Here is a 27,718-nt window from a genome sequence, read left to right on the forward strand (position 1 = left end):
CCAGTTTCAGCCACTTGTTCTCTTGGTTATTTTTGCAGTTCAGTCATGCGGGGGTCGTTTGAATTCAAAGGATGCTGGTTACATCACTTCACCTGGATACCCACAGGACTACCCTTCCCACCAGAACTGCGAGTGGCTCATTTACGCCCCGGAAGCAAATCAGAAGATTATCCTCAACTTCAACCCTCATTTTGAAATTGAGAAACATGACTGCAAGTAAGAGCCTTCCTCTTCTTCTTTACGAGATAATCTGCTCCTCCTCCTCTTCCACTCTTAACTAGAAAGGCGAGGACCAAGCACTCCCAGAAACAGGAAACTGGGTGGTGGCCCCAGTCTCCAGAGCATCCCTCGCTATGTCACCCTCCTTCAGAGTCTGGCTTACCTTGTAGCAGGCTGTCGTGTGACTCCATCGCACTCAAAGGGAAAGGGTCTGAATCCCAGCCTTGGGTAGTGATCCTTGGCACGTAGGAGGTGTTGGTTCTGTTCCCTGCACTGGTGCTGATTCTGCTACACTTGGTGAATTCTGATTTTGAAGGGGAGACCAGGAAGCGGGTTACCCAGGAAAATCAATTAGCAGCTAGTAAATAATTAACAGCATCAATAGGCACCATTAAAGGCTGAATTAATGATGTGGTCTCTGTGGATTTATAATCCAGTATGTACCCTCCGGAGTCTGTGACCAACTATTGGGATGTCTGAAATGTGGAAAAGTTTAGAGTCTCCTAAAATGGGGCTGATTCTGCAGTCTTTCCACACACAGTGTTCCCTTTGATTTATGATAGCATCCACATATCAGACTCTAGGATCAGGCCCACTGACACAAAACAATCAGCACAATCTTAGGTGAATTTTTTGAAGATTGAAAATTATGGTGCCAGATCCTCAGCAGGTGTAAATCAGCATAGCTTCATTGGTTTCAATGGAAGCACATTGCTTTACACAGTTGAGGATGTGGCCCATTCTAATCACATAGGCCCTGATCCAACCAGTGCTGAAGTCGGTGAGTGTTGAAGGAGTTCAGTAGTTTGCAGGATCAGTGCCATGTACCGTAGCAGGCAGGGGGGAGCAGGAACTCTGACCATGGACATAAATGAACACAGGTGATCTAAGCAAAATAGTGAGGGACGTGATCATGGTTTTATTGTTGTGCGTTTCGGCAGAGCTGCATAACTTACTAGTGGCTAAATGCAGTCACTCAAAACCCATGGTAATAAAAATGTTACAGTTCCACTGGACTGTGACCCAGGAGACTCGGATTCTATTTCTGCCTCAGCAACTGGCCTATTGGGTGACCTTGGGCAAGTCATTTCCCCTCTCTGGGTGACAGTTTGCCCTTTTGTAAAATGGGTACTGATCTCCCTTGCAAAGCACTTTGAGATCTACTGATGAAAACCCTATTAAGAGCTTGGTAATATTAGCTTTTAATATATAGAGGGGAGTGTGATATGGCAGTAGGAGTTAAGAGTCCTGGTCCTGACACTGACTCGTTCTGTTGCCTTAGCCAAGTCAGGGTCAGCATTTCTAAAGTGCTTAACACCCACAGGCAGCCCCAGCTTTCAGAAGAACTGAGCATGTTGGAAGCTGAATGCTTTTGGAGATCTGACCCTTTAGCAGTATATGTGGGAGCTGAGTTCTTTTTGAAAAGCTGTCCCCAGCTGCAGGTGTTAAGCACTTGAAAATCTGACCCCGAAACCGTTGCCCCACATTTTGCCTGTTTTCCCATCTATAAAATGGGGATAAGAATGCAGTTGTGGCAAGCGCCACCAGCTGTCACTATTACAGCTAGTTTTCCAAGTTCTTTTTCTTAGTGTGTGAGCAATTTTGTAGTCTTAGAAGAAAGGTTGGTGTTGGTACTTTTGGTTGCATAAGGCTCTAGGTGGAGGGAGCTCTGTGAGCAGCACGAGAATTCGCTGTCTGCAGTGGTCTCTAGTTAGAAACAATTCTTGAGGCAGAGTTGCTCCCTAGGAACTAGGTATCAGTGCTGGGCTGAGAGTGCTGAAGTTGGGGATTGCCTGCATCTCTGTTTTAGGACTGGTGCATGCGTGTAAATAATGTAAATTACACTTTTGGAATATATCCACGCCACTGATTCCTCCTCCTCCTTCTCTGAGCTGCAAGGGCCTGGATGCCTGCTCCTGCTCCACAGGAGTGCAAGGCTGGTGTCAGAATGGGCACTAAATACATGTTAATTCCTGGGTAAGGCTCAGTCAGTGAGCTTTCTGAGATCACTGCAAAGAAGTTTCTCCCACAGTGCTGATTATTTTAATTGTTTTCTCTTTTGCCCCCTTTTTTTTTTTTGGAGGCAACATCTGTTCAGTCCCATATTTCTTTTTCTTTTTTTAAGCTGTGTCCAGCCACATTAGGAAGTAACTGGGCCTTCTCCCTCCCCCATCATGAAAGGAATAATTTGGTGTAATTGAAGCCCTCGAAGGCCTTTCTCTTTCTCTGCTTCATCCCTGCTCCAAAGAAGCTCCTTAGTTTGGAAAGCACTTCAAAACAAGGAAAATTGGCCGTCTTCTGTTATTTTCTTCTCCTGTGTGTTAGTCACAGCCAGGATCTTAATGCTTGTGGGGTGGGCGCTTTCTAAAATAAAGCCTGGGAAAAACAGGCCATTGTCTGTGCTGCCCTTCCGACGCAATAATGCAGCAGTAAAGCCGGGAGCAAAAGGAGAAAGAGAAAGAGAGAAGCTCTGGTTAAGACCGGCCAAACTATTCGGAAATAATTGTAATAGCCCGTCTGCTCCCCATTTCTTCCTCTCAGCACTGCGAGTGCAGCTGCCGTTTTCCTCCTGTTTCAGTCCCATGCAGTGGGATTGGGTATCTGCTATCTGAACCGGGAAGCGGTGTCCAGTTTGAAAAGAGCAGGCTGCTTTGGTGAAAGGTTGCCATTCTGTCACATTGCATTGCGTGCACATGCCAAGTTTTATTTTTGATCTCAGGAGAGACTTGAACCAGCCTCCTGTAGATGAGAAATGAAGATTATTCCCAGTCACGTGGCTGTTCTACCCAATCCTTCGTAATTGCCATTTCTCTGTTCAGTCTGTGCTGTTTGCTTGGAAAATCCAACTCAGAAGCTTCAGTGTTGCGTGAATCACTGCATTCTATAGCCACCTTTTCCAGTCACGAGTCCCTTCCCCAGCTACGTTTCTCTCTGGACTGTTAAAAGCCCCTTCCAGAGATTCTCTCCTGAAATCTACCATCAGCTGCTCTGCTGAACTAATGGTGCTGAAGGATTAGACTGGGCAGAGCTGCCTTTGAATTCCAAGTCTTTTCTGTATAAACAGGGTGGAAGCAGACTCATTTCACATCCTAGTGGAACAGTCTTGCTCCCAAGACAGACAAAAGAACCTCTCATTTGAGTCATGATGGCTTAACCAGGAAAGCATTATCTAAAAATATACATACATAAAAAATAGCCCGGCGTGTTTTTTCTGTCGACTTTTTCTGAACATGAAATGCAGTTGAATTATGAATAACCCAGTGGACATGCTGTCTCTGACTGTGATGATTTCACATACAGTATTGGCTTCAACAAGAGTACTTGTAGCCCCCTCTGGTGGTATCATGACAAACAAGACAAGAGAGTTTGGTCCTTGTGAGAGAGGTGGCTGTTCAGAGAGCTGGCAGAATGAAAAGCAAAGATGAGCCTGAGCCACCGAGTTTGGACCTTCCCCAGAATTTGGATCCAAAGGAGTGGCCTCATCTCAAATGAAAACTGGTTTTAGAAGAAGGGTACGGTAGAAAGTACTATGGGGAATTCATGCACATTTACCCTGATATGAGAACAGAACTTAAAGGGACAGTGCTCCCAGTCTGGAGCTGACCTGCCCATAATTTAAGTCACCTTACACGTCTCATATTTTGTTTTAAAGCGGCTCTGCTGGTCTTGGAAAATATCAGTTTCCCCAAAGGAGGGTAAGCAGCATTGACTGATTGCCAAATTCTCTGCTGCTGATTAATTATTTGTGTTACAGTAGCACCTAGTGTTCCCAACCAAGATCGGGACACGATTGTGCTAGACTGTGCCAACACAGAAGGGGAAACAGTCCCACCCCCAAAGAGTGGATGCTGTAAATAGACAAGACACACAAAGGGTGGGAGGGGAAAGAGGGGTGAAGTGTCTTGCCCAGGGTCATATAGTTCGTCAGTCAGGGAGCCAAGAGTACAACCCAGGGCTCACGACTCCTAGATCAACCAAAACACATCTCCCTTGCTACTAGACACTAGGGATAACAACCATGCTGCCGTGTGTTCCATGGAAGCCATGGGTGTTATGATGTGGGATGGGATCCCATTAGACACATCAAGCCAGAGTCTAGTTAGCCTGCAAGGTCTTGTTGTGGTTGCATGAGCCTCTCTCAAGCTGGGCACTGAAATAAGCAAACACAAATATTCTGCTTTCTTAGCAAGTAGTCTGAGTCCTGTAGATTTTAATATCCTGCATACTAACAAGAAGAGAGCAGGGCAGAGAGTCAGTGCAAAGTGGGTGTAAGTGCCCACATACCAAACCACAGCTGGCAACTATAATTTTAGGCTCAGCACCCTTGACCAGATCCCTTCACACAAGAACATAACACTGCAGGAAGGCTTCCTTCCATCAGCAGGGGTTAAAGAGCAGACAAGACAGCAATTATAGGTGACTAATTAGTAAATGTTTTGAAAAATAAGCAAAATTATCTCATTAGTAAACATTTTAGAAACAATGCCATTTCTTTCTGAATTGGGAAAATCCTAGAAAATAGAAATATATGAATAATGTTAGAGAGAGATGTGTTTTGAGGGACGTAGTAAGCGACCACACTGGATCTTCTGTGAATGAAACAATGAGAAGGGTTCAACTTTAACCATGAAGGGAAGGGAAATCATAGAGGAAACATTCGTGAAGGCATTTGGTTGCTTGTAGGTTTATGGGCTGGACAGGCAGAAACAGTGTTTTGAGCTGGAGCTGTTCAGACATCAGCACTGTCTGCAATGGAATCTGTGGTTAAACTGGGGCATACTGTAACCTAACTCTGTCACCATCCCAATCCCCAGTCATAATCCTTGGATAGGTGGGTGCATTTGCCAGAACAATCAACAGCAAATGAGTCAACCATGTTGACATCTAAACATTCCATTAGTCTTCAGAGTTAACACCCACTGAATTGAATGGAACCTGACCTTTGAGTTATTGTGGCCTGTTGACTGTCTACAGAAGCATGCAGCCAGCTCTGAATCTGTTTGTGCTTGTGTTCTTAAAGGGTAGTTTGAATTCTTCAGACACTGATGAGGCAGAAGAAGTGTTGCTATGGTTTATCCCACCACACTGTTTTACCCAGCCTGCTGGGCACAGAAAGGTCAGGATTTGGTTCTGTATGTTGTATCCCTGTTGGAATTGTTAGAAATTAAGGGCCAGATTGTGGCTTTGGACACTGCCCCTATGGGCCTCACAGCCAAACTTCTGAGTCACCACTCTTCTCCTGTGTCATCCTGGCACCTGGGGGTAGTGATTTACTGCTAGCCTATCTCCTCAATAAATTACTACTCACCCTGCACTGGCTCAGAGGAAGGGGACAGAGCCAAGGCCCTGTTCACTTATTGCAGAGAGGGAGTAGGCAAATGAATAGCCCTGCTTACTCCTGTGCACCTGGACCCAAGATCCAGACAGCCCAATGGAGCGATAAGGGGGATTCCTGCTGCCCGACCCAGGCATGTGCTTCAAGTCACACTAGCTCTAGCCCGACGGTATTTCTTCTGTATTTCCTCTTGTATCCTGTATTGACCACACTTAATGAAAATCCAATGTAAAAGTAATGAAGCAATCTCATTAAAACAAATGGACAATAACCACAAGAAGTGAAATACTAGTGACTGTGAGTCAGCGTGCCTGGGTTCTGTTGATGGCAATGCTCCAGACTTGCCGTGTAGCCTTGAGAATATCACTTGTCTCTTCTTTTTGTATCAGTTTCTCCTTTTACAAAATGGGGATAATAATGCTTACACGTGTCAGAGGATTGTTATGAGGATTAGTGAATTATTACTTGTAGAGAACTTTGAGGCTGTATGAAAGGTACCATTTGTTTAAAAATTTATTCTTTAAGGGCCTGATACAAAGCCTCCAGCTATCAGTATAAGCCTTTCCACTGACTTTTAGGGGCATTGGATCTGTCCTTTAATGAGATTCCAACTACCTTTGCTGCATGTAGTTTCTTAATTCATGTTATTCAGACATTTATTTATGTATGGGAGAAAGGAGGGGCCTGCAGTTAACATCCAGAACTGGGAGTTAGGAGATCTGGATTCTATTCCTGCCTGCTGCCTCCATCTTTGGCTTACTGTGTGACCTGGGGCAAATTATGTAGGGTGCTTCAGTTTCCTCACCTGTAAAATAGGAGACAATATTTAACTCATAGCCTGCTCCAAGCATAAGGAGAGGTGGAATTCCTGCAGATGAGGGAATTCTGTACAAAGGATACTATGTCATAATAACACACAGCATCAGGTCAGAATGCTAAGCACCAGGCACACTGCTCATCTAAGAACAGAGGACAAGAAGTCCTCTTCTGACCAGACAGGAGTTTCACCATCAAGTGTGAAATCTGCAATAAACAGAGGCAGCAGAATGCAAAAGCGTCACTGGAACCACAGGAGATTTTTTTATTCTCCAAGGTTGGCACTGATCTATTTGAATTAAATGAGAGAGATTATCTTTTACTAGGAGACTAGCACTCAAAATTTATTTGAAATGCAGCTGTTGCACAACACATCAAGTAGCAATGTAATAACACATTGAGTGTAAATCAGCTTGTTTGCTATGCAATTTCAGATGGGCTAATAACAGGTATGGCCTACAGTTCATGACTAGCTCATTTTAGCCACACTGACATATCAGTGCGAGCACACTGTGTCAGACCCTCACTATGCTGGTTAGGAGAAAAATTATTACAAATAGCAAAGAACTTGACTTTTTTTTCTTTAAAGAGAGAAGCCCTGGGAGGTTCATGGGATCCACACAGAGCTTTGTTAGACTATTGCAACTCGGGTCTTTTATTTTTTAATAGAAAAAACAATTCAGAGATGAAGGTTGCCAGTATCTAATAAGCTTCTTGAGCCAAAGCCAATTAATCCTGAAGTAGTGTCAGAACAAGATCCTGTATCAAGGATGTCAGAGAGTGACCCCTCTTGCAAGTGGGACAGGATTACATGCTACAGTTGCCACTGAGGGTCAGTCCTACAGGAGGAACAGAAGATCCCAAAATAAAACCAAGGAAGAGAGTGACTCTTTCTTGAGGACATTCAGAATTCTCCTTTGCTAACACAAGGAGCACAGGCATTGATAGTGAGAAACACCACCCGCAGCAAACACAGATGATCGTTCACAGACCGTCCTTAGTGCTCACACAGGACATTGTAGAAGGAACTTCCATGAGAACAAGAAGTGGCCAATGCACCAGAAATTCAGTGGGATTCAGAGCAAGTAGTTATTGACAGACATCCAATGAGAGCTAAAATGTCAGGGAGTTCAGGGCATCTGCCCTGACTTCTTTCCTAAGACTGCTGTTTGATTTGTGCATGCTAATGCAATGTTTTATTTCCATTTTTAGTAAAATAAAAGGGGAAGATATAACAGTAGCCCCAGGAGTTGGGATACTGGCCCTGAGATTTGACAAGGGTGTTAATCTTTGGTAATCTTGACCTGTGGCAGGTGGCTATCAGCAGGAAATAAATACTGGTCCCTTATCAGCACGCCTCTGTGTCACATGATTATTACAGGGACAAGAACCCACCAGTATCCTGTGTTTGCTGTAGCTTGCTTTAAGTTATTTTGCTCCATTTGATTTCTTAAGATTTCCTTTGTGAACATTGTTTTCTCTGATTTTCCTGCCATGCGCCTTCTGGTTTCGGGCAGGTAGTCAAGGAGTGAGACATCTTTCTGTCTCTTAAGTATGGCAGCTTGGGATACCCGGGACCTCCTATGCCCCCTCCTTCTTCTCCCTTTTCATCTGGAATCTGTAGATGTGAGCGCTATCATAATAGAGTGTCAGAGGAAGTAATTGATTCCTCACACACACAGAGAGAATTCTCTTGCCTTTAGTGTCAATGGAGCTGAACGAAAGCCTTGGAGGGTGAGAAAGGCGTGTAACTCTCCCTGGCTGAGTTGTCAGGGCAAAACAGACATGCTGGGGGAGACTGAGTGAGAGAGTGAAACAAAGGATTGTTTTAATAGTAAAGGAAATAAATATCTCTGAACAAAGAAGTAGCAGGGCATTGTTTGTGTGGGGAACAGGGAGATTTCGGTTGCCTGGATTGATAGATTATAATCACCCTACCTCCAAATCATCCCTCAGTAAGAGGAAATATATCGATCCACTTCACATTCTCACCCACTGCTCCTTCTGCTTTTCCCCAAGTCTCGGGCCTTGCTTCCATTAGACTGTTTTATCACTCATCGTGCTTCACGATGCTAGCCGCAGATGCTGTACTCATGTGGTATGTGACCCGGCAGTAAAAATGCTTTTCTCTAGTCTGCATCATTCTTGGCCTGGTGCTAGTGTCTGTGGAGCACTAACCATTGGGAAGAATGGGCAAGAACATTTCCAGTGCAGACACAACCTTTGAGGAAGCTGCAGTTTCGGCCACTCGGCTAAGGATGGATTTCAACAGGCACAGGAGATGTACTTTCTACTGTAGGACTTTTGAGAAGGGACACGCTTTCTCCCCACTGCAGATCCTATCCACATCCAACCTCTTCTCTAGTGATACAGATCCCCAGTGTTCTTACCTGCTTTCGGGTGAATGGCCTGTATTTCTAGCTGGGGTGCAGAATTAACATTTGAAAATTGTATTCTAGCCAGGCCAAACTGCAGGCTATTTACCAGACAAGTCAGGATGCTTTTAGCATCCGAGTCACCCTGGCTTGATCCGTCCCTGCATTGCACTGTACCTAAGTGGCTGGGATGTTCAGGTTTATATGCAAATTATCAAATACATGATGGTGCTTTAGGGTATGGTGGAATACAGTAAGTGGCTTTCCTAATGTATAGACATGGTCAATTGCACAACCGGTCCAGCCCCTAAGAAGGAGGAAGAAAGAATAGATCTTACTGTGACAGGGTTGCCTTTAAACTGAGCAATGTCTTCATAATTCATCTGACAGAAAAGGAGCCAGAATGTAAACTAGAGAAGAGTGAGAAACTGCTAAGCAAAAGAAGTTGGGTTAGCAGATCAGCCTTTGGAAGACCTTCCCATACCATCATTAAGGACAGGACTATTACGGGGAAGGTGGGAAACAAACTGCTAGGAGGATTAGGGTGGGCTGATCATTTTTGGGTTCCCATAGTTTTAGGTTAATGTGGCTGGTGCTATATTTATTCCAAGAGTGAAACAAACAAAAGCCCATCCAGAGTAAGCAGCAAAGTGTGAATGGGTTCTAGGTAGTAGTGGGCCTGAGCTACAAACTTCCCACCTGACTCTGACTGTGAACGATTCCATCGGTCCTAGGTGAGGAATCCGGCCCAGGTCTGTGGATGTGATATGACGCCAACTTGGTCTGTCACTGAGTTTCTGCCTTGTACTTTTCTTCGGTGAACCTTCTGCTACTTATTATTATCTCTTATTTATTATATTTCTTCTGCTAGTGAGCAAGCGCCAGTGAGTGGTGACAGTAAAATGAAATAGAAAACAAAGTCCAATTTTCTCCACAAATGGATTATAGCAGAAGCAGGGAGGTGCAAATGGAGTTTCTCAAGTGTCTGTGTGACAGGATGGGCTTTGAGTTGTTTCAATTCTATTACAGTATTAACAAAGTAGAACAGTGTGGAAGCTGGGGGTGATCCTTGAAGTATTTAATCTGTTTTATTCCTGTTTTCATTCTGATTTTCTTTTTTTTTTTTGGAATACTAAAGACTTCTTGCAACAAAAAGAGCCCCGAAGCTAAAGATAGCAAGGTGAGGAATTTATAGAGATGGCTTTAGAGACAGAAATAAAATTAAACAACCACGTGTAACTCCTGAATAACAGCCTGCAGAAAACCCCTAACGTGCACATTAGCACATCTTATTTTCTTCTATAATGAACAGTTTTCCAGATATGTCCCAGATGCGAGCTCTTCTCTCCTCCAATACTTCTCTCGGCTGAGATCTGCCACAGGAATGTAGCCTGAAGAAGGGATGGTAACAAATGTGGGGGAAGTAGTCAGAGTTCATTTTGGCGAGGGGCAGTGAATGGGAGGCAGGAACTAAATTCTCATCTGAGGCTAAACTTGCCAAAGAAGCAGTTTTAAAAATCTTTGATTCTCCTTTCTGCAAGATATATTTGGTGGTTTTTCACGTAATGTACAGTAACTGCTGGAAGAATCTCTACATTGGCACTGCTATCATGGCAGCGAAAAAGACAAAGATGATAAATAGATGTTATTTGTGGCTTCCATTTATTTATTTATTTATTTATTTATTTATTTATGTCTTTGAGGGATTTTGGAAGCAGTCTTTCAATCTGTTTTGGGTTATTCTTTCTCTTCCTACTGCCTGAACTCGATGGCTAGTTTTTCTCTCTTCTCAGAAGTTCTGGTCATGTAGGTTAGGAAGAGCTGAAAGAATAACCCAAAACAGAGTGGAAGAATTGTTTGTTCATAAAGCCCCATAAGACCACATACATGCCACACAACGCGAGGCCTGATTCTCCTCTTACTTACACCAGTGTTAAACCACTGTAACTTCACTGACTCCAGTGAAGTCACTTCTGATTTGCACATGAGATGAGGATCTGGCCCTTTGGGCTTTGCTACTCTGCTGCCCTGCAATGAGAGCAAAGTGGGCACAAAACACTACCATTCTGAATTAGTAGCATTCTGTGCCCATTTTGCACTGCATGAATGAGTATACAAGCCGCAGACTAGAATTACACCTTTTATGTCTACACACCCATTTATAGATACAAATACCAATACACATCAGGCCTGGTTCTGCTCTCAGACCCATGTAAATTAGGAGTGACTCCACATAAATTGATGAATTACACCTGTGTAAAACCAATGTAAGCCAAATCCATCTGCCCTATTTATAATTAATGGCTACAGATAAAATCCCACCGGCAGCAAATATAAGTTCTTTGCTATGATGCCATCAGAAAGATTGCTTTCATGCCTCTGACATTATGACCATAAAATATGCCATTTAAAAATCTCCTGCACCTTTTGCAACAGTTTGACTTGTGTTATTTGTATGCTACTATTGCTTAAGATTCTATAAAAGTCACTGGGGACTTTGCTCACGCTTCCAAAATGCTCTGTTTGATTTGAAGGAGGTTTATGGAAAAGTACAATCAGAGCAACTGACAGAGCATGCAGTTGACATTAATTGTGTCTGCCACAAAACATCAGTGTTAGACTGAGTTGGTGGTTCACTTACCTCTTTCCCCACCTAATGCTGAGCTGTTCCGTAATCATCTTTAATAAAACTATTGATTCTCAGCTGTGACATTATCACCATGAAATAGGATATTCTTAAAGCACCTTTAAAAACCGCCCACAACTTTCGGAGGATTTTATAAAAGGGATATTGTGAAAGAGCCAATTAGATTGGTTGGCAAAAGTTCTGGCTAAACAGTCTTCCAATATACCTGCACTAGCTGGCAGTATATTAGCCCTTTCAGGTGAGAATTTGCAATATAATAGTGATTCACACACACACACCCTCCAATTTCTTCCTATTATGAGCAGTTACAGTAGGACATGCTGTGCTAAACAGGACAAAGGAGTGAGTGCTGGGTTGGGAGGCCCAAATCAGCATTGACCATTCCCAAATTTGGGAATGTTTGGATTTAATCTAAGTATCTATTTGTCTGTCTTTCTGTTGGTCTGTCTGTGTATCCTAGACTAGTCTAATATAATATAATCTGTTTAATCAAGTCTGGATCCTATTCCTGGCTCCACTGCAAACTTCCTGTGTGACCTTGGGCAAGTCACCAATCCTCTCAACTTTCCTACCTCCCAGGGTCTTCTGAGGATACATTCATTAATGTTTGCCAGGTGTTGAGATATTGCAGTCACGAGCACCATGGAAATGCTTCTACTATAAATAAAACTAATAATAAAATGTGAGGAAAGTTGAGATTATAACTGCACAGCTAGTTCCCATCTCTAGATCACAAACGTGGCTTCATGAGATAAACTGCAAATAGGGTCGGTTTTATCTAATATCTCTCCTTTTTAAAAAGGTGAAAGGAAAAAATGTAGGGAAAATACCATCCAAGCTAAAGTTTTGCATGTGACCATTGCAGTTGGGAAACTAGCTAATTTTCAGGTTTTCATGGTAGGCACTGGGGTTATGCTGGAAAGTCGTGAAGGTTTTTCTCTGTCCTGCTTTAAGCTTTGCCTTCCATTCCCACCGACTGCATCCCCTCCTCCTCCTCCTGCTACCACTTGCTTACATGTCCCTGCAGTGTTATTTTATCACGGTTTGGATGACGGCTGGCCTCCGTAGCTAGGAGGATGTGGTTAACAGTAGGTTTGTTGATCCCTGATCTTGCACTGAGCAACATGAATTTGGGCTCTGCACTTTTGGGTGTGTTGCTCAGCAGGGTAGCTGCAGAGTGAGTCTGCTGGAGAGCCCAGAGGTATCCAGTTACATTCTTGCTAGGTGTATATTGATGTTTCTGGACTTTGTATCTTCCTGGGACCAGGCAAGGGTGGAGGTATATGTTGGCTCAGATCGACTGTGAGGAGGAAGCACTGGTGTAGCTACGTCCCGAGGAGAAGCATAGCTCTTCGCCTGTCTGGCTGCCATTTGGGGGCCAAGCTGCAAGAAAGAACTGAGGTGCAAACTGCGGCAGCAGGACTTTGGTTGGTTTGTGATAGTCACACACTGATTCCACTGAGACTACTCTTGTGAGCGAGGCAAGCTGGATTCACTCCAACGTATGATGTATAAGGTTGCCAGTGTAACCTTACAATACTACAATACTAATGCCTGCAAAACCAAACCTGGCCTTCAGCATTCTAAGGGCTAACACCAAAGCTGCTTGCAAACTGGAGAAAACACAGAGTAGCAAGATACTGAGCAATAGACAGGGCTGGCAATAGGAAAAAAGAAAGAAGGAGAGTGAGTAGTAGAGACATTAAAAGGCCTTATACTGAATTATAAAAACTCTCTTAACACTGGTAAAGCAAGGTCACTTTCTGTTAAGAAAGAATCTTTAATAAATTGCAGCACCATAAGTGATAGATGTTTTCTGGCTCACTTTGTTAAACAATTTCAAGAAGAGTAGCTAAGCGTGTATTCCCCCCTCTCTCTGCTCTCTCCCACCATTGCCTACGTAGGCAGAAGCACTTCGACTTTCACTCCCTGCTTCACAAAACACCCAGTGATGTGTGTACAATGCTGAGAATAAACACAACCCTGTGTTTGAAACTGTTTCAAGTCCAATAACCCCCCTTCCTCCTGAAACTGCTGTTGCCAGTATTTGTTCCATTGGTGTAGACTGTGGTCTGCATCCATGTAAGAAAACATATGTAATCCCTTGACCACGTTTTATTGTAATGGGTGTTGACTGCTGGGCCAACCGTTTGCATCGCTGTCTTGTTGGGGCTTGGAATAGGAATTGGCTATGGTATTTGACAGTAGTGTCCTCTGTTCAGATATGACTTAGGAGTTCAGCTAACCAGTAAAACTGTGCCTTGTGTTGGGCTATGCTTACTTAACCAATGGAATTATAGTATTGCCTATGAATGAAAACCAGCTGACTTGTGATTGGCTGAGATAGTTCAGATGCCATCATGCCATTTCGCTGCTCCACCCAACAATGAGCTGTTCCATAACCGTCTGGAAATGAAACTGTAAGTGCAGAAAACATCCAAAGGGTTCCCCCCGCCCCCAACACACTGGAAAAGGAACCAAGTCTGGAAATTGTGTTTAAACTCAACATAAACAAAGTTCTAGCAAAACCAGATTTTAACATGGTTTGGCCAGTGACCCCACCATAACAGAACTACATTTAACAACAAGCTTGAGCTTGGGCGAGTGAGTGGGCAGAACCTAAGTGTGAAAGAAAATGAGCAGTCTCCACTGCGGAAGTTAGCCTGGAGTCTCAGTTTCGGATGTGAATTCTTGGAATGAACATATTTGCTCTTTTACTTTTAAGGAATCAAGCATGAAGTTTAACTAGTAAAGAAAGCAAATGCTCTTATAGTGCATTCTGGCAGAAGTAATATCCTGGTGTGAATACTGTCCCACTTTGCAGATCTGTTTATCAGTACTGTAAAAACATAATGAGAATTTTGCCTGAGTAAGGACTGCAGGGTTTGGGCCAAGATTTTTAACAACAACAACAAAAATCCCTTATGTGTTTATATTAATTCCACATTTGGCAAAAACGATCTCTCGACCTCCTGCAGACTTATTTAGTTGGTTGTAAGATTTGATTTATTAAGGATTAGTTTCATGAGGAGAAAACTCCTCTTTAGGTGCTTGGATGAGGCCAAATGTTTTAATGTAGAGAGGAGCAATTATTTACCAATGAATAACACATTAGATGAATTTAGCCTTTTTTTCCTATTTGCAAATTGTCTTTGAGCAGATTGCAAAATTCACAAGTTTTATTTGTTTTTTGAAATTATTCACTAATTCTTGGGCTACAGGATGTTATAGATCTTGTCATTTCATAATGTGTTGGTTGATTTTGTAAGTCATGTATCTTTTCTTCTGGATACTGATTGGTTGATTTATGTCATGGAGACAGCATGAACTCAAAATCCCTGCTGTGCTGTTGAGTTATGTAAACAAGAGAACGGAAACAATGCGATTTGACTTTTGGGTATGTAAACTAAACTATTCAGCACCAATGGCAAATTTTACAATCAAATGTACAATTTGAAATCCACTTTTTATGAATATTCAAGAATTCATGCTCGTTAACTCGGGAGCACACGGATGTTCACTGAATGTGAAAGGGCTGCAAAGGTGGTTAGAAAAAAAAGGTTTCAGAGTAACAGCCGTGTTAGTCTGTATTCGCAAAAAGAAAAGGAGTACTTGTGGCACCTTAAGACGATGAAGTGAGCTGTAGCTCACGAAAGCTTATGCTCAAATAAATTGGTTAGTCTCTAAGGAGCCACAAGTACTCCTTTTCTTTTTAGAGAAAAAAAAGTCTTTTGAATTCGAGTAGATATTCACTAGAAAAAAAAAAGGTCTCCTCTGTTTGCTGAACTCTGGGTGAAACAAACAGAGAAACAAAACCCTACCAAAACAAAGCACTGCTCTGCCCACACAATTTTTCCCCTGAGGAGAGGATGAGAGAGAGAACAAACCGCATGTGACAGATTTTAATCATGTTGCTTAATGCACTAATGGAGGCTGCTTTAGATATCCCATGTGAGGCCAGATACTCAGCTGGTGTAAATTAGCGTAGCTCCATACACCAGCTGAGGATCTAGCCCCATGAATGCTCTTCCTTTGGTAGATCACTCTTTTAAAAGGAGGCTTTAAATGTGATTTGGTTTCTTTCATGCTGGGCAGCCAAATTGTGTTTGTCACCAAATTATAGGCTGGCTAGTTACTGCTAACTCAGTGCCTGGCCCAGTATAGATAGCACTTTAGCTTCAGGCATTTTTCAGTTGGAGTCCAGCCTGATTAACTCCTTGAAAGGAGTGAGACCTGGCCTATTCGGACTGCCTTCCTTTCTGAGCAGCACATTTAGTTCTGGGGTTGTGGCTTAATGATGTATGTGTGTCTTGCAGGACAGGAATGAGTCACATGAGAATCCTTCTGTGTCCAACAAGCTACTTCTTCTTTCAACTCTCAGTTTCCAAATAGAGGATCTTGTGATGAAGTGGAAAGTAAGAAGCGTGGCAGTGTGTAACATTTCTGCACTTTCCTGTCCCCTTGGAGGAGGAGATGCCTAGCATGTTGTTTTAACAGGTTGATGCTAAGCAAATAAACAGAGAAAGAAAGATGGGTAGTTTTCTGTAAATAATGGTAGGCTGGTCAGAGACTTAACACAGAAAGGAGAGAGAAAGTGTGTAAAGATTGCATGATGTTCGTGTAAAAACTATTTATCTGCCACACAGAGATACCAGTACTATCCTGCCACTAGACATGCGGCAAGATGAACACGCCAAAGGGTTCACTGGGAGTTTTAGATTCAGATCGGAATTTCACAGTGGGCTTTTATCTCTCTAATGGGCCAAACTAAAACCAGAATTATTATTTATTTGTAGTGCCTAAGAGCCCTAGTCATGGACTAGGACTCCATTGTGCCAGGCTCTGTACAAACACTGAACAGAGATACAGTCCTTGCCCCCAAAAGCTTACAGTGTAAGTGTAAGACAGGAAAGACAGGTGGATACAGATAGGGGAATGCAAAGAAACAATAAGATTATATTGGTCAGCATAATAGACAGAGTGGTCTTGGCACACTGGTAAGGATCCAACACCATTAAGCTTCGGATGATTTGAAATGTGTCGGTAGATCTGAATTCTGTGACTTGGGCCCATCTCTAATAGCTTTGGGGGTTTCATTTCTCTCTCTCTATATATATATAGAGAGAGAGATACTTTGCATGGTGTCTGCCCAAGTGCTGATCACAGCAAGGTTCTGTATGTGATTAATTAGACCTTGTTATCAGCAGTCACTTTTATGTCACTTCTCTCAGCAGTGTGTGCTCCTGATAATGATTATGTGAATTACAGAGTGCGGTTTCCAAACTTTGGCACCCACAGTGAGCGTCCAAATGCCTCATCTGGGATTACAAATGTCCAGTTAGGCATGTCAAATGGAATTTGGGCATCTGTAGCCAAACAGCACCAAAATATAGGCTGCAGGTGCTTAATTTAGGCATAAAATTGCAATTGGTTCCCCAGTATTTGCATTTTGGGTTTCACCCAGTGCTTTAGGAGGAGTTGGTAGAGTAATAATAAAAATACCCAGCCCTTATCTAGCACTTTTCATCCATAGTTCTCAAAGCGCTTTACAAAGATAGATAATTATCCTGGATTTACAGATGGGGAAACTGAGGCAAAGGGCAGTGACATCACCTGGCAGGCCAGAGGCAGAGCCATGAATAGAACCCGAGTTCTAGGGCAGAGCTCTGTTCACTAGGCCACCCTGCCTCTATTTGTTATAATGTCACATTTGGTATGAAATATATGTTGAACTAACTGGTTACACGGCCATGTTGTTTGAGCATTTACTGCTTGTCTACCTTTTCTACATGCACAGCCACATGCTATTTGATGGGTGTGTAATAAATCAACATATATATATATATATATATATAATATATTTCCTTCCAGTTACTTCAATCAATCACTGGTTAATTAGAGCTTCTATTTAATTTGATCAAAACCTAAAGAAAGAAATAATCTGTGGTAAAAATAACCCAAATTCCACCCTTTATTTGGATCAATTTAAAGAGGTAGCATATTATTCAATCAGTGGCCTTGGGACATTCTGTTTAATTAATACAGGGAGGTAAACATTCTGAATGAAATCAAAGAGAGAGCACCAGGAAGTCCCTTCTGATGATACAAGATGAATACAATGACAAGATGTGTTGTTCAGCCATTGTTATCTATGTTGTTATAGATGGCCTTCGACTACTAAATTTAGGGGGTCAGATCCTAAGCTGGTGTAAACGGACATAGATCTGTTGACTTCAGTTGAGGATCTGCTTCCGGATATGGACCCGAATTGCCCAAGTTCTGAGGGTGTTTGGATCTGGAGTTTTGTCTTGGGTCCATCTCTGCCTTCCATGGACTGAGCTGGTGGGGTGTGTGTGTGTTAACTAATCCTTAAATTGTTACATGAACTTCCTTGGAAGCCAATAGGGGATGTGTGTTAAGACTTCAGGGTTAGGCACAAGATATGATACCTCCACCCCTACTTGATGATCATATGGATAATGAGATAATCCACTTAAGTCAATCGAAGTGAGAGGTATGGAAAACTGTGTATAGAGAGTGTTAGAATGGAAACTCTTACCAAGTAGTCTAGAGGAATGAGCATGGGTCTGGGGGGTTAAGAGTGTTTTATTCCCGTCTCTGCCACTGCCCTCCTGTGTGCCCTTGGGCAAGTCATCTAGGGAGGGATTGTTAAATCCCTCGGGATTTGTGCTTCTAAATCACTTAGGTGCATTTGAAAATCCAATCTTTACCTCTTTGGCAAGTGTGAAATGGGGATAATGATAGTATCGTACCTATTGTGCAGGAGTGCTTGGAGAGTGAATGATCCTTTGGACAGAGAGCAATATCTGAGAGCTGAATATAAATAACAAATAATACAACTTACCAGAGAGATCAAGGGAAGGAACTGAGGGAAAGGAAACACACAAGCTAGTTATGGAATGGGAGATAGGTCTAGGAGCAAAGTTTCAGTAGAGGGAGGTGTTTGTTACAATTAATATTGTTTAATATTTGTATTGTGTGTAGCACCTAGAGGCCCCAGCCCCATTGTGCCAGGGGCTGTACAGACTATAACAAAGAGATGACCCATGCCCCAACATTTAAGATGAAAGACAACAGGTGGATACCACAAACTGATGGGAGAGCACAAGGAAGCAGTGAGGCCATTATGAACAGTGGAATAAGCAGTGATCACAGCACACCAGCTGTCTAAGAACTGTCAAATGTTTTTTAGGCATCGTGGGACAGTGCCTTTTAAGAAGAGATGTAAAGGAGGATAGTGTCCTGGAAGATTTTTATAGGGAGCTTCTCCTTTGCATAGGTGGTAGCATGGGAGACTGCATGATGATCGCTTGTCTGAAAATTTGGCAAATGGGCAATCAAGGGTGACGTAGGCAGAGTGGAGGTGAGAGTTTACATCTGTCTAGTGGATTAGAGATCCTAGGTAGGACAGGTGTAAGCCATAAAGGGTCTGAAAGGTGAAGACAAGTAGCTTGAGCTTACTGCAGTGGAAATGGAGAGATGCAAACAAGGTGTGACATGGTCAAAGCAAACAGCCAGGCAGATGCTTCTGTGAAGAATGTAGGCACGTATAAGGTGGGAAGAAGGACTCATTGTGTTTGTGCCATACATTCTGTAACATCAACCTGTTTGTCATGTGTCTCTTCTGTCTCCCTTCCCACTCCCTCGGACAGATATGACTTTATCGAGATACGGGACGGCGACAGCGAGTCGGCAGACCTGCTGGGCAAACACTGTGGGAACATCGCTCCTCCAACCATCATCTCCTCAGGCTCCTCTCTCTACATTAAGTTCACCTCTGATTATGCACGGCAAGGCGCTGGCTTTTCTTTGCGCTATGAGATCTACAAGACAGGTCAGTGTCAAAGGCAGACTTTGGACTGGCAGTCTTACAGCACCTATCTTCCCAGCAGTTGACATTGGGATCATCACAGAGCAAATCCTGTGGGCCACATTTTCAGTAGGGTTTTTAGCATGTGCTCAGTACAAAGGGTTTTATTTTTTTGGCAAGTCTGTTTCATCATATTTCCAAGAAGGTAAAGATTTTAGTGGTGCGTTATAGTGCTTTTTGATTCGTATCTTGGCATGAAAAGCAGGTTTCCTCATTAAATTCTCTTGCATTCCAGAACTACAAACACTCTATCTTTTCTTCATGGCATGTAAGCGCTTGTTAAGTCAAGGCTAAGGTGAAGATTGTCCCTCCTTTAGAACTCTCTAAAGTTCCTGTGGATATACAACTTAAGCACTGATCAATGGCTCTGTTTTCTCTTTCTGGAAGGCAAGGGTTTTTGTAACGGGTGGACTGCTCGTTTAAAGGGGCTGCTGCCTGCAGTGTCAGCAAGGGAGTCAGACAGGCGGCTGTTGAGTTCAGTATAACAGGAACTATTCATAATTCTGCTTTATACAAAACTATTCTGGAAGAAAGTAAAAGCTACTCAAAAGGCCTTTTTATATCATCTCTGTCTAAATATTTGTCAGAACTGTATGCATGAGAACACGTTGTCTCAAGAAAATATGAAACTCTGTGTTTGTGTGTGTGCACGCGTGTGTGTGTGAGAGAGAGGAGAGATTGAGGGGTTGTACATACTTCCTCTTCTGTCGGTATAACATATGTCGCTCAGGAGTGTGAATAACATCTCCCCCCCACCTTCCCCTGAGCGACGTAAGTTACACTGACCTAAGCGCCTGTGTGGACAGCACTAAGTCGGTGGGAGAGCTTCTCCCATGGACATAGCTACCGCCTCTCACGGAGATGGCTTTATTACGTCGACGGGAGAGCGCTCTCCCATCGGCGTAAAGCGTTGGTGCAGCTGCACCGCTGTAGCGCTTCTAGTGTACAGTAGCCTTGAGAGAGAGCGAGAGAGCTTGTGTGCACATGAGGGGCATAAGTATGTTTTGCACAAGGGTACCCGAAGCTATCTGTCATAGGACCAGGCCCTGTGCCCACATTCCATTGCTAGAGTACTGGAAGAAAACACACAACTGTCACGTCATCGGCAGAATATGAAACAAATACATGAATATACTGGAGAATCAAAAATAGGCGCAGCTTTGTTTGTGTCTTTTCCAGAATCTTCATACCACCACATAAGTATTTAGTGGTTTTGAGCACAGTTATATATTATTTAGAGACAGATGCTTGTAAATACACAGAGACATACAGACTCGGGTGCTGATGACTGGCTGACTGGGGATGGGAATACAAATGAAACAGGACTTCCTAACTTTAATTTAGAAGGGGGGGGTGGATTAAAAAAACCCGTCAGTGTATCTATCTGTTCCTGGGGTGACTTGTTAAAATGGAGAATCGTTATGAGGTGGTGGCCATGTAAAGCCTCTGGCACACAGTTGAGCAGTTCTTTTTCCATCCAGTGGAGGGCAGTGGTGCACATACACACCAGCCAGGTCATGACATTATTGTTTCACGTAATGGTTAGAACATTGACTAATCCTGAAGGGGTTAGTTAACCCATCAGGACTGGCTGTTTTCGTGGGATTTGCTGAGGGAATAGTGGACGCTGAGGCAGGGATCAGGATGAGTCTTTGTTCAGGAGGGAAGATAGTTGACTCAAACGGGGCTGTCTTGCCTCTTCCTACTCGTAACCCTTGGTCCTATCCCAGTCCTTCCTGTGTGCCTTGTCCCACTTGCCCTTGCTGTCAGTCCCATGCCCTGACTTTTATGTCATGAAGCAGTAGGACCGGGAGTAGTCCAGTATGCAGCAGTGGCCAGGATGAGGCTGAGCTGACGGAACCAGGCAGTGGTGCTGTGCCGAGAGGCTGCTGGCAGGGAGTGAGAAGCGCTCTGTCCATTGAGTACGAACCAGGAAAGGGCTAACATCATGGGAAAAGACCATTCGAGGGAGAGGAAGTAGGGGCTGCGTCAGAGAGGCAGAAGGAGCAAGAGGAAGGCAGGAGCTGAGTCTTCTCATTCCTGTCCCTCAGCTTGGATTCCCTAGACAAATATACTTCCCTTCAGGTAGAAGGCCTCGGGCTGGGACTTCATCAAGTACAGGCCTCCTTGTTGGTACTGAGTGCTGTTAAAATGCTCACTGTCCTCCCTGAAGAGGGCTCTTGGCTTGAAACCACTCTAGACGAAATTCAAAACATAAGCAAGGTTTCAGTTCCTGGAGAGTGGGAGGCACTGAAGCCAGTTGTTTACACAATCTCAGAGTGCACACAGCCCACCTAGAGAGAACAGTGTCCCCTGAAACCATCTTCAGGGGTAGGAGGGTCTCTGGCCTCAGATCTGCGGGGTAAACAAATCCTGCCTTTTGTTTGTAGACAAACAGATAGGGCATGGATCAGAGCTACGGTTCAGTCAGAACTGGTGCTTATCTGGTGAAGTGTCACTGGCTTTAAAGGGCATCCAATTGAGATACTCCATGTCAGTCACACACACACACACACACACACACACACACAATTAAGAGACGCACTGGGCATATAAACAGCTGCTTCCTAATGGTTAAGTCCCCTGGTGTTGTATTGGTCAGTTTTGCTGCGGCACCCCAAAAGATGACATCCAGGTCACAATTTTCAAACATGCCTAATGAGTTTGAGCACGCAACGCAAGCGATGCAGCTTAACAGGGCCTGCATTTCAGAAAATACTGAGCAGACCTGTCCTGTGAAAATCAGGCCTCATTAAGGGTGTCTCAAGGTTGGCCCCCAGAATCATTACGCTTTTGAAAAGTTTGGCCCCATGACACCCCCTCATACCAAGGAAACTCTGCTGCCAGGTACATCTCATGTTTACTACCTGGTAGAGTTTTCAAAGCTCCTTTTTATTATTAAAAATGGAAGAAGAATAAATTAAGCACACTTTGAAAACCATTCCAAGAAAAAAAAAACGACCCACTCCCCTTTATGCAGGAGTTCATGTATAGCCATGATATTGATGCCTTCCAGGAGAGATGGGTCCAAACCAACACCCTCTCACCAAATACTTTGGGAGAGAGAGATCTGAACTTTATGGCCCCGGCCATCCCTGCCTCTGGGGCGTGACAGTGAGAGCAGTTTGACTCAAACTGTTTTTAAGGGTATGTCCACACTGCTCTGAAAAAACAACCACCCCAAAGGAGGGGTGGTAGCTTTATTACCGGGAGCGCGGCTCCTGCCGATAAAGCGCTGTCTATACTGATGCTTTTCAGCACTAAAACTTTTGTCGCTCCAGGATGTGTTTTTTCACACCCCAGACCGAGAAAGTTGCAGCGCTGCAAAGTGCCAGTGTAGACAAGCCCTAAGTGGTTGCCTTTTTGTTGTTTATGTGCTGAATTGTTCTCTCAGCCTGGTGAGTGGGAGCATTTAGCACATATTGCTGAAGTAAACATGATTTCCATTTATTATTTGCAGGTTATCTTTAAAGCCAGTCATTGTTTGCTGGTTATAGTCAAGCTATTGACAAAGATACTAACCGCTGCAAGCAACCTAAATGAGGAAATCGTTGCTATCTAACAGTATCACAGTTACATTTCTGTACAGTCCCTAGAGGACATTTCCTGACAGTCAACATCTGGTTTATTGAATATTTCTGTGCTTTCCTCCTTGGCTTGGAGTGTGTATTAGTCTCTTCATAAATCTGGCTGCCTTTTTATTTGATCAGGAGTAAATACATTCTTATTCTTGTTCTTTGTGTTGTCTTGCAATTTGTGCTTGGCCTCTTGTATTTCCCTCTGTATTATCACACCAGAGAAGCTGGCCGCTCTCCTATAGTCCGTTAAGAAGTTCCTCTCAATGTTCCTCCACCTAGGGGTACTACAGTAACAGTGGTCCAGCTGTTGTCTCAAGTTGCTCTCCTAACTTGCGTAGGCTAGTGCAGATCTTAATAACAAGGCTCCAATTAGTCCCAAGAAGACTTGCATGAACTGGGTGAGTGAGAGCAGTGAGTTTATAGAGGAGAAGCGCAACATCCCTAGAAAACAAAAGTCAAACCCTTAGTGAATGTTAATCCTGTGTTACAGTCATGGTGATAAAGGCCTCTGTAACACCCTCTTTGCCCCTCCGATGGCCCACAGGCTGGAGATTTCTATTGTCAATTGTCCAGCCTCTAAAAAGCAGTGATTTTAAAGCAGCCATGGTATGAATAGGACACAACCTCCTCTTCTCCCCCACCACCCTGAGGCACCTTGAGCTGGCTGTGGTACAAGGGAGGCCAGCGTCAAGGTCAGGAATAAATAAGTGGCAACATTGTCTGCCCTGTTGGCAATCAGAAAATCTTCCTCGAGAATAGAAATAACTAACATTTCTGGTGCAGACAGCTGAATAAGAGAGAAAGAGCACTCTGTTCCTCCTGTCAACAGAATCTCTCACACACACACCAGTCCTCCCTGTCCTCGAAATCTTTCAACAGCCACAGTCTGGAGACGTAGGCTGGACCAGCCATTTGCACACTCTACAGCTAAGGTGTTAGGCTTTGGATGATGCTGCAGAGAGGTTGCTCTACTAATTGCCGCTCCGATGGAAAATAAAATACATAATAGCAATAATGAATCATTGATAATTTACACTTTGCTAGCAATTGCCCATGGGAGGGTTTTGAAATGCTTTACATGCAGGACTGAAGTAAGCCTCACAACAGCATTGTTTCTAGGTAAGCATTAGTATCCCTATTTTGCTGATGGGGAAACTGAGGCACAGAAAGGTTATGTGACTTGCCCAAGACCTTGCAGGAAGTCTGTGCCACAGCTGGGAAAATAACCCAGATCTCATGACTCTCAAGAAGAAATTTTAGTTCAGATACTGCAGTGATGGGTGTTAGTGTTAAGTTCTAAGATAGACAGGCAGACAGACACAAAATCAGTAGGTCAGGGAGATCTCTTTTAAAAATTAGACAATTCCTTGACCCTGCCAGATTCCATACCTTTTTCTGCCCCACCTAGGTCAGTCACCCTCCCTGACTGTGGGTCATGATTCCCTCAATTAGTTCCCCAAATGTAGCCCAAGAGAGCTAGGTCTTTAGTCTGGCCATATATGTGTTTTACCCCTTAGGCCCATTTCTCCCCCCGCCTCCCCACAATATGTTGGGGGAACCGGTATATTATTTACATTAGCCCAGTTGCAGTCTGCTGAGCTGACCCTGAACATGGTGAGTCCAGGTCCGTTGTTGGTGATGGTATGTCACAAGAATGGGTGCATCTTGGACTCTTCATGTCACAATGCCAGCTAAGAAGACCCTGTGTGCCAAGAGCCCATCTGTAGACTGTAGGAATGGGGTGAAAAAGAACAGCAAACTCTTCCTCATGCCTGACTCACTACTGCTGGCCATGCTCCAGAGCATAACCTCTGTACTGCTGGCATGCTGACATTATGACATTGTGTTGTGATAGGTGCTGGCACGTTGCTTTGCAGTGCAGCTTGGGCTTCTAACCTTTTGGGCTTTCCCATTCCCTTAATACCATTTTCAGAGTATTTGCAGCGGGATTAGCTATCGATTCTCGGTGAGGTTTTCAAAGCAGTCTAGACACACGTCTACAGTGACCGTGAGATGTTCAGTCCAAAGCCTGTCAGAATTATTTCACAATCTCACCCTCTGTCTTTATGAAATTTGCAAAGCTCTTGTGCCCCAAGAAGTTTCCAGCAAAAATCCTGACAACGCTCTGGATACGGAGCGAACACTGCCAAGCACGCAAGGAGGCGAGAGCTGTCAATGTCAGCCATGTTGTTGTTGTTGTTAGTTACGTCCGCTTGTTCTACCCCTGCAGGCTCTGAAGACTGTTCTAGAAACTTCACCAGCCCCAATGGCACTATTGAGTCCCCCGGATTCCCTGATAAGTACCCCCACAACTTGGACTGCACTTTCACCATCATGGCCAAGCCAAAGATGGAAATCATCCTTCAGTTTCTGACCTTTGACCTAGAGCATGACCCCTTGCAGGGTGGAGAGGGAGATTGCAAGTATGATTGGCTGGACATCTGGGATGGCATTCCTCAAGGTAAGCACCGGGGTGACGTATCATCAAGGCTTTTCTCTATGCCTGGCTATTCTCCCATTAACCAGCAGTAATAGGGAGTCTGAAAAATTCCATAGAGGGCATGACTCGTTGGTATTCTGCAGCACTAACAAATGCAAAATATTGTTGGCCTTTTCTCAGCTGTTAAATATGGTGATGTTGCAAATTCTATCTGTTCCCAATACTGGGTTTGTCCGCATGGAGTGTCAGCGTAGACTTCATATTACTGATGAACCTACACCTTTAATTTTCTAATTGTATCACTGGATCATTTGCGTTAGAGATGAAAAAGATCTATTGATCACTGAGTCCATCTCCTTGCAAGTACAGAATAATGTCTGTCCCACAGAGGCTGTATCAGATGTGTTCTATAGTACATGCATCAGAAATGCAGGTAGATGGACACACAGATGTGCACTAGAAATGCGGAGAGGTGGACAAACTGATACTACACTTGATCTACCTCTGTTCTTGTAAAAAATATAAGTGATAGAAACGAAACAATCAAAAATGCCTTCATTTCATCCTGATTGGTTCTGTAGGGTGGATTATTACTCGCTATCCACTACCAGTGTATTCTTGCAAAGTAGTGCTGACTTGTCAGGTTAGATAAAGACTAAAGAGTCCAACCAAAAGGCTGGAGCTACTTTGCTGCTCTTTCTTTTGCAGTTGGCCCTTTGATAGGCAGGTACTGCGGCACTAAGACACCTTCTGAGATCCGCTCAGCTACTGGTATTCTCTCGCTTACCTTCCATACTGATCTGGCAGTGGCTAAAGATGGCTTCTCTGCCCGCTACTACTTGGTCGAGCAGGAGATCCCGGAAAGTAAGTTGGAAATTTTACCATCAGGCCTGTTTGTGGGACTCATGCAGTCATATGGGCTTTTTATTGAATTTCTGGGAGTGTTTCCGTCATTCAGTATGTCTGTATATGCAAGCATTTGGGTGAGTGAGCCAGGATGAGTGTTTCAGACAACTGTACAGAGAGAAATGAAACTATGTATATTTTAGCTTCTGCGTGGAAACTATAGTTACTGATTGTGATGAGTTGGACCCTTCCTTCTGGGATGCCACCTGATGTACTGGGATTTCACTGAGCCTTCCCTGCTCAATCAGTTCCCTCTCCCTGCTTTGCTGAATTAGGTTCTCCGGCCTCTTGCAGCACACACACAAAGGTAGGGCCACACCACACTGTAGACACAGACTGAAGTCAGCTCTGCATATTTTCATAAAGAATATGGAGTGAAACGTCACATGAATTGCAGTTTCCATCTTAGTCTCACCTTTTCACTTGTTCCTAATGTTCTCATATTCCTTCTGTACTGAAACTCTCCATGTCTGGTCTTGATCCAAAGGATTTTTGGAAAATTTGGGCAAAATTGGTGCAGCCATATTATTGATAGAGTGGGAAAAACTACAGTTTTCCCAAAATATACTTTCCCAAATTGCCAATTGGAATTTTGCACTTGTCTAATTCAAAAATGCCTGAAGCTAGAAAGTTCAAACTTAATCTTGTTTTGATAGCCCCTGCTAAGGAAGGCGAAAGTATTTGGTTTGATAAAAATAAGTTCTGTTCTTTCAAAATTATGAACATTTAAACTCAGCAAGTTAACACATACATGTTAGAAATTTTTATTTTATTTTTCTTTGTGACATCCTTCACCTAAGATGATGGTCAAAACCTTTCTGTACTGTGATGCCATGTTACAACAGAAGATAGTTTTAGGACACCTCTCTCAGAAGTTTCAAGCTTTCCCCCCTTCCCCTCCCAAGAAAGAAAGAAAGGGAGGGTGGCTATTGTCCCCAAGTTGAAAACGCATGGCCTAGAGCAGTTTAGAATATTGGACATGCATAGTCAGGGGCTGCTGTACTAAGGATATTTGCATTATGGCTGCCTCTGTGCAGTAGTCTTGCATTCGCTATGTCTCAGTTGGGAATGCCTCAGCTAGGGTTGCATGAGTTAAGGATGCCTCAGTTAAAGGCACTTCAGTTTTTCAAATTTATCCCCCCCCCCATTTTTGTCCCCTTTTTATTCTCTTCTTTAAAAAACAAGGACATTAAATGTACACACTAATGGTCAAGTTTGAAAAATCAAGGGGACTAAAGTCAGAAAATGAAAAATGTTTGCATCAAATCCTGCTCTCACTCACACTGGTGTAAACTGAGACTTTAATGGCACCGCTTAGAGCATAATTTGGCCCAGTTTCTAGTGCAGTGTTAACTCAGCCGTGTTCAACATATGGGACGTTAGTAGAGCTATATCAGTTTACACCAGCTTAGGGTCTGGCCCATGTAGTATTTGCTACTGATGTTTTCTTTGTGAAATGTATCTCACTGTTTGTTAGGAAACATATGCCGTAAAATATACATGATGTGACA

At 43.5% G+C, this 27,718-nt stretch overlaps 1 protein-coding gene across 8 annotated transcripts in view; it reads left to right on the forward strand.

Moving 5' to 3' along the window:
• Positions 1 to 27,718, forward strand: part of NRP2 (neuropilin 2) — a 122,397-nt gene that overhangs the window by 22,156 nt on the left and 72,523 nt on the right. For 4 of the 8 annotated variants that reach the window (XM_073306535.1, XM_073306536.1, XM_073306531.1 and 1 more), the window contains exons 2-6: positions 39 to 216; positions 9,884 to 9,925; positions 19,066 to 19,247; positions 25,092 to 25,322; positions 26,010 to 26,165. In XM_073306535.1, coding sequence (XP_073162636.1) covers positions 39 to 216; positions 9,884 to 9,925; positions 19,066 to 19,247; positions 25,092 to 25,322; positions 26,010 to 26,165 — 789 coding nt within the window. The remainder of the gene's footprint in view (positions 1 to 38; positions 217 to 9,883; positions 9,926 to 19,065; positions 19,248 to 25,091; positions 25,323 to 26,009; positions 26,166 to 27,718) is intronic. The other 4 variants (XM_073306539.1, XM_073306537.1, XM_073306533.1 and 1 more) reach the window with 1 other exon arrangement.

The sequence above is a fragment of the Lepidochelys kempii genome, chromosome 11, assembly GCF_965140265.1.
Source record: "Lepidochelys kempii isolate rLepKem1 chromosome 11, rLepKem1.hap2, whole genome shotgun sequence".
Taxonomy (NCBI): domain Eukaryota; kingdom Metazoa; phylum Chordata; order Testudines; family Cheloniidae; genus Lepidochelys; species Lepidochelys kempii.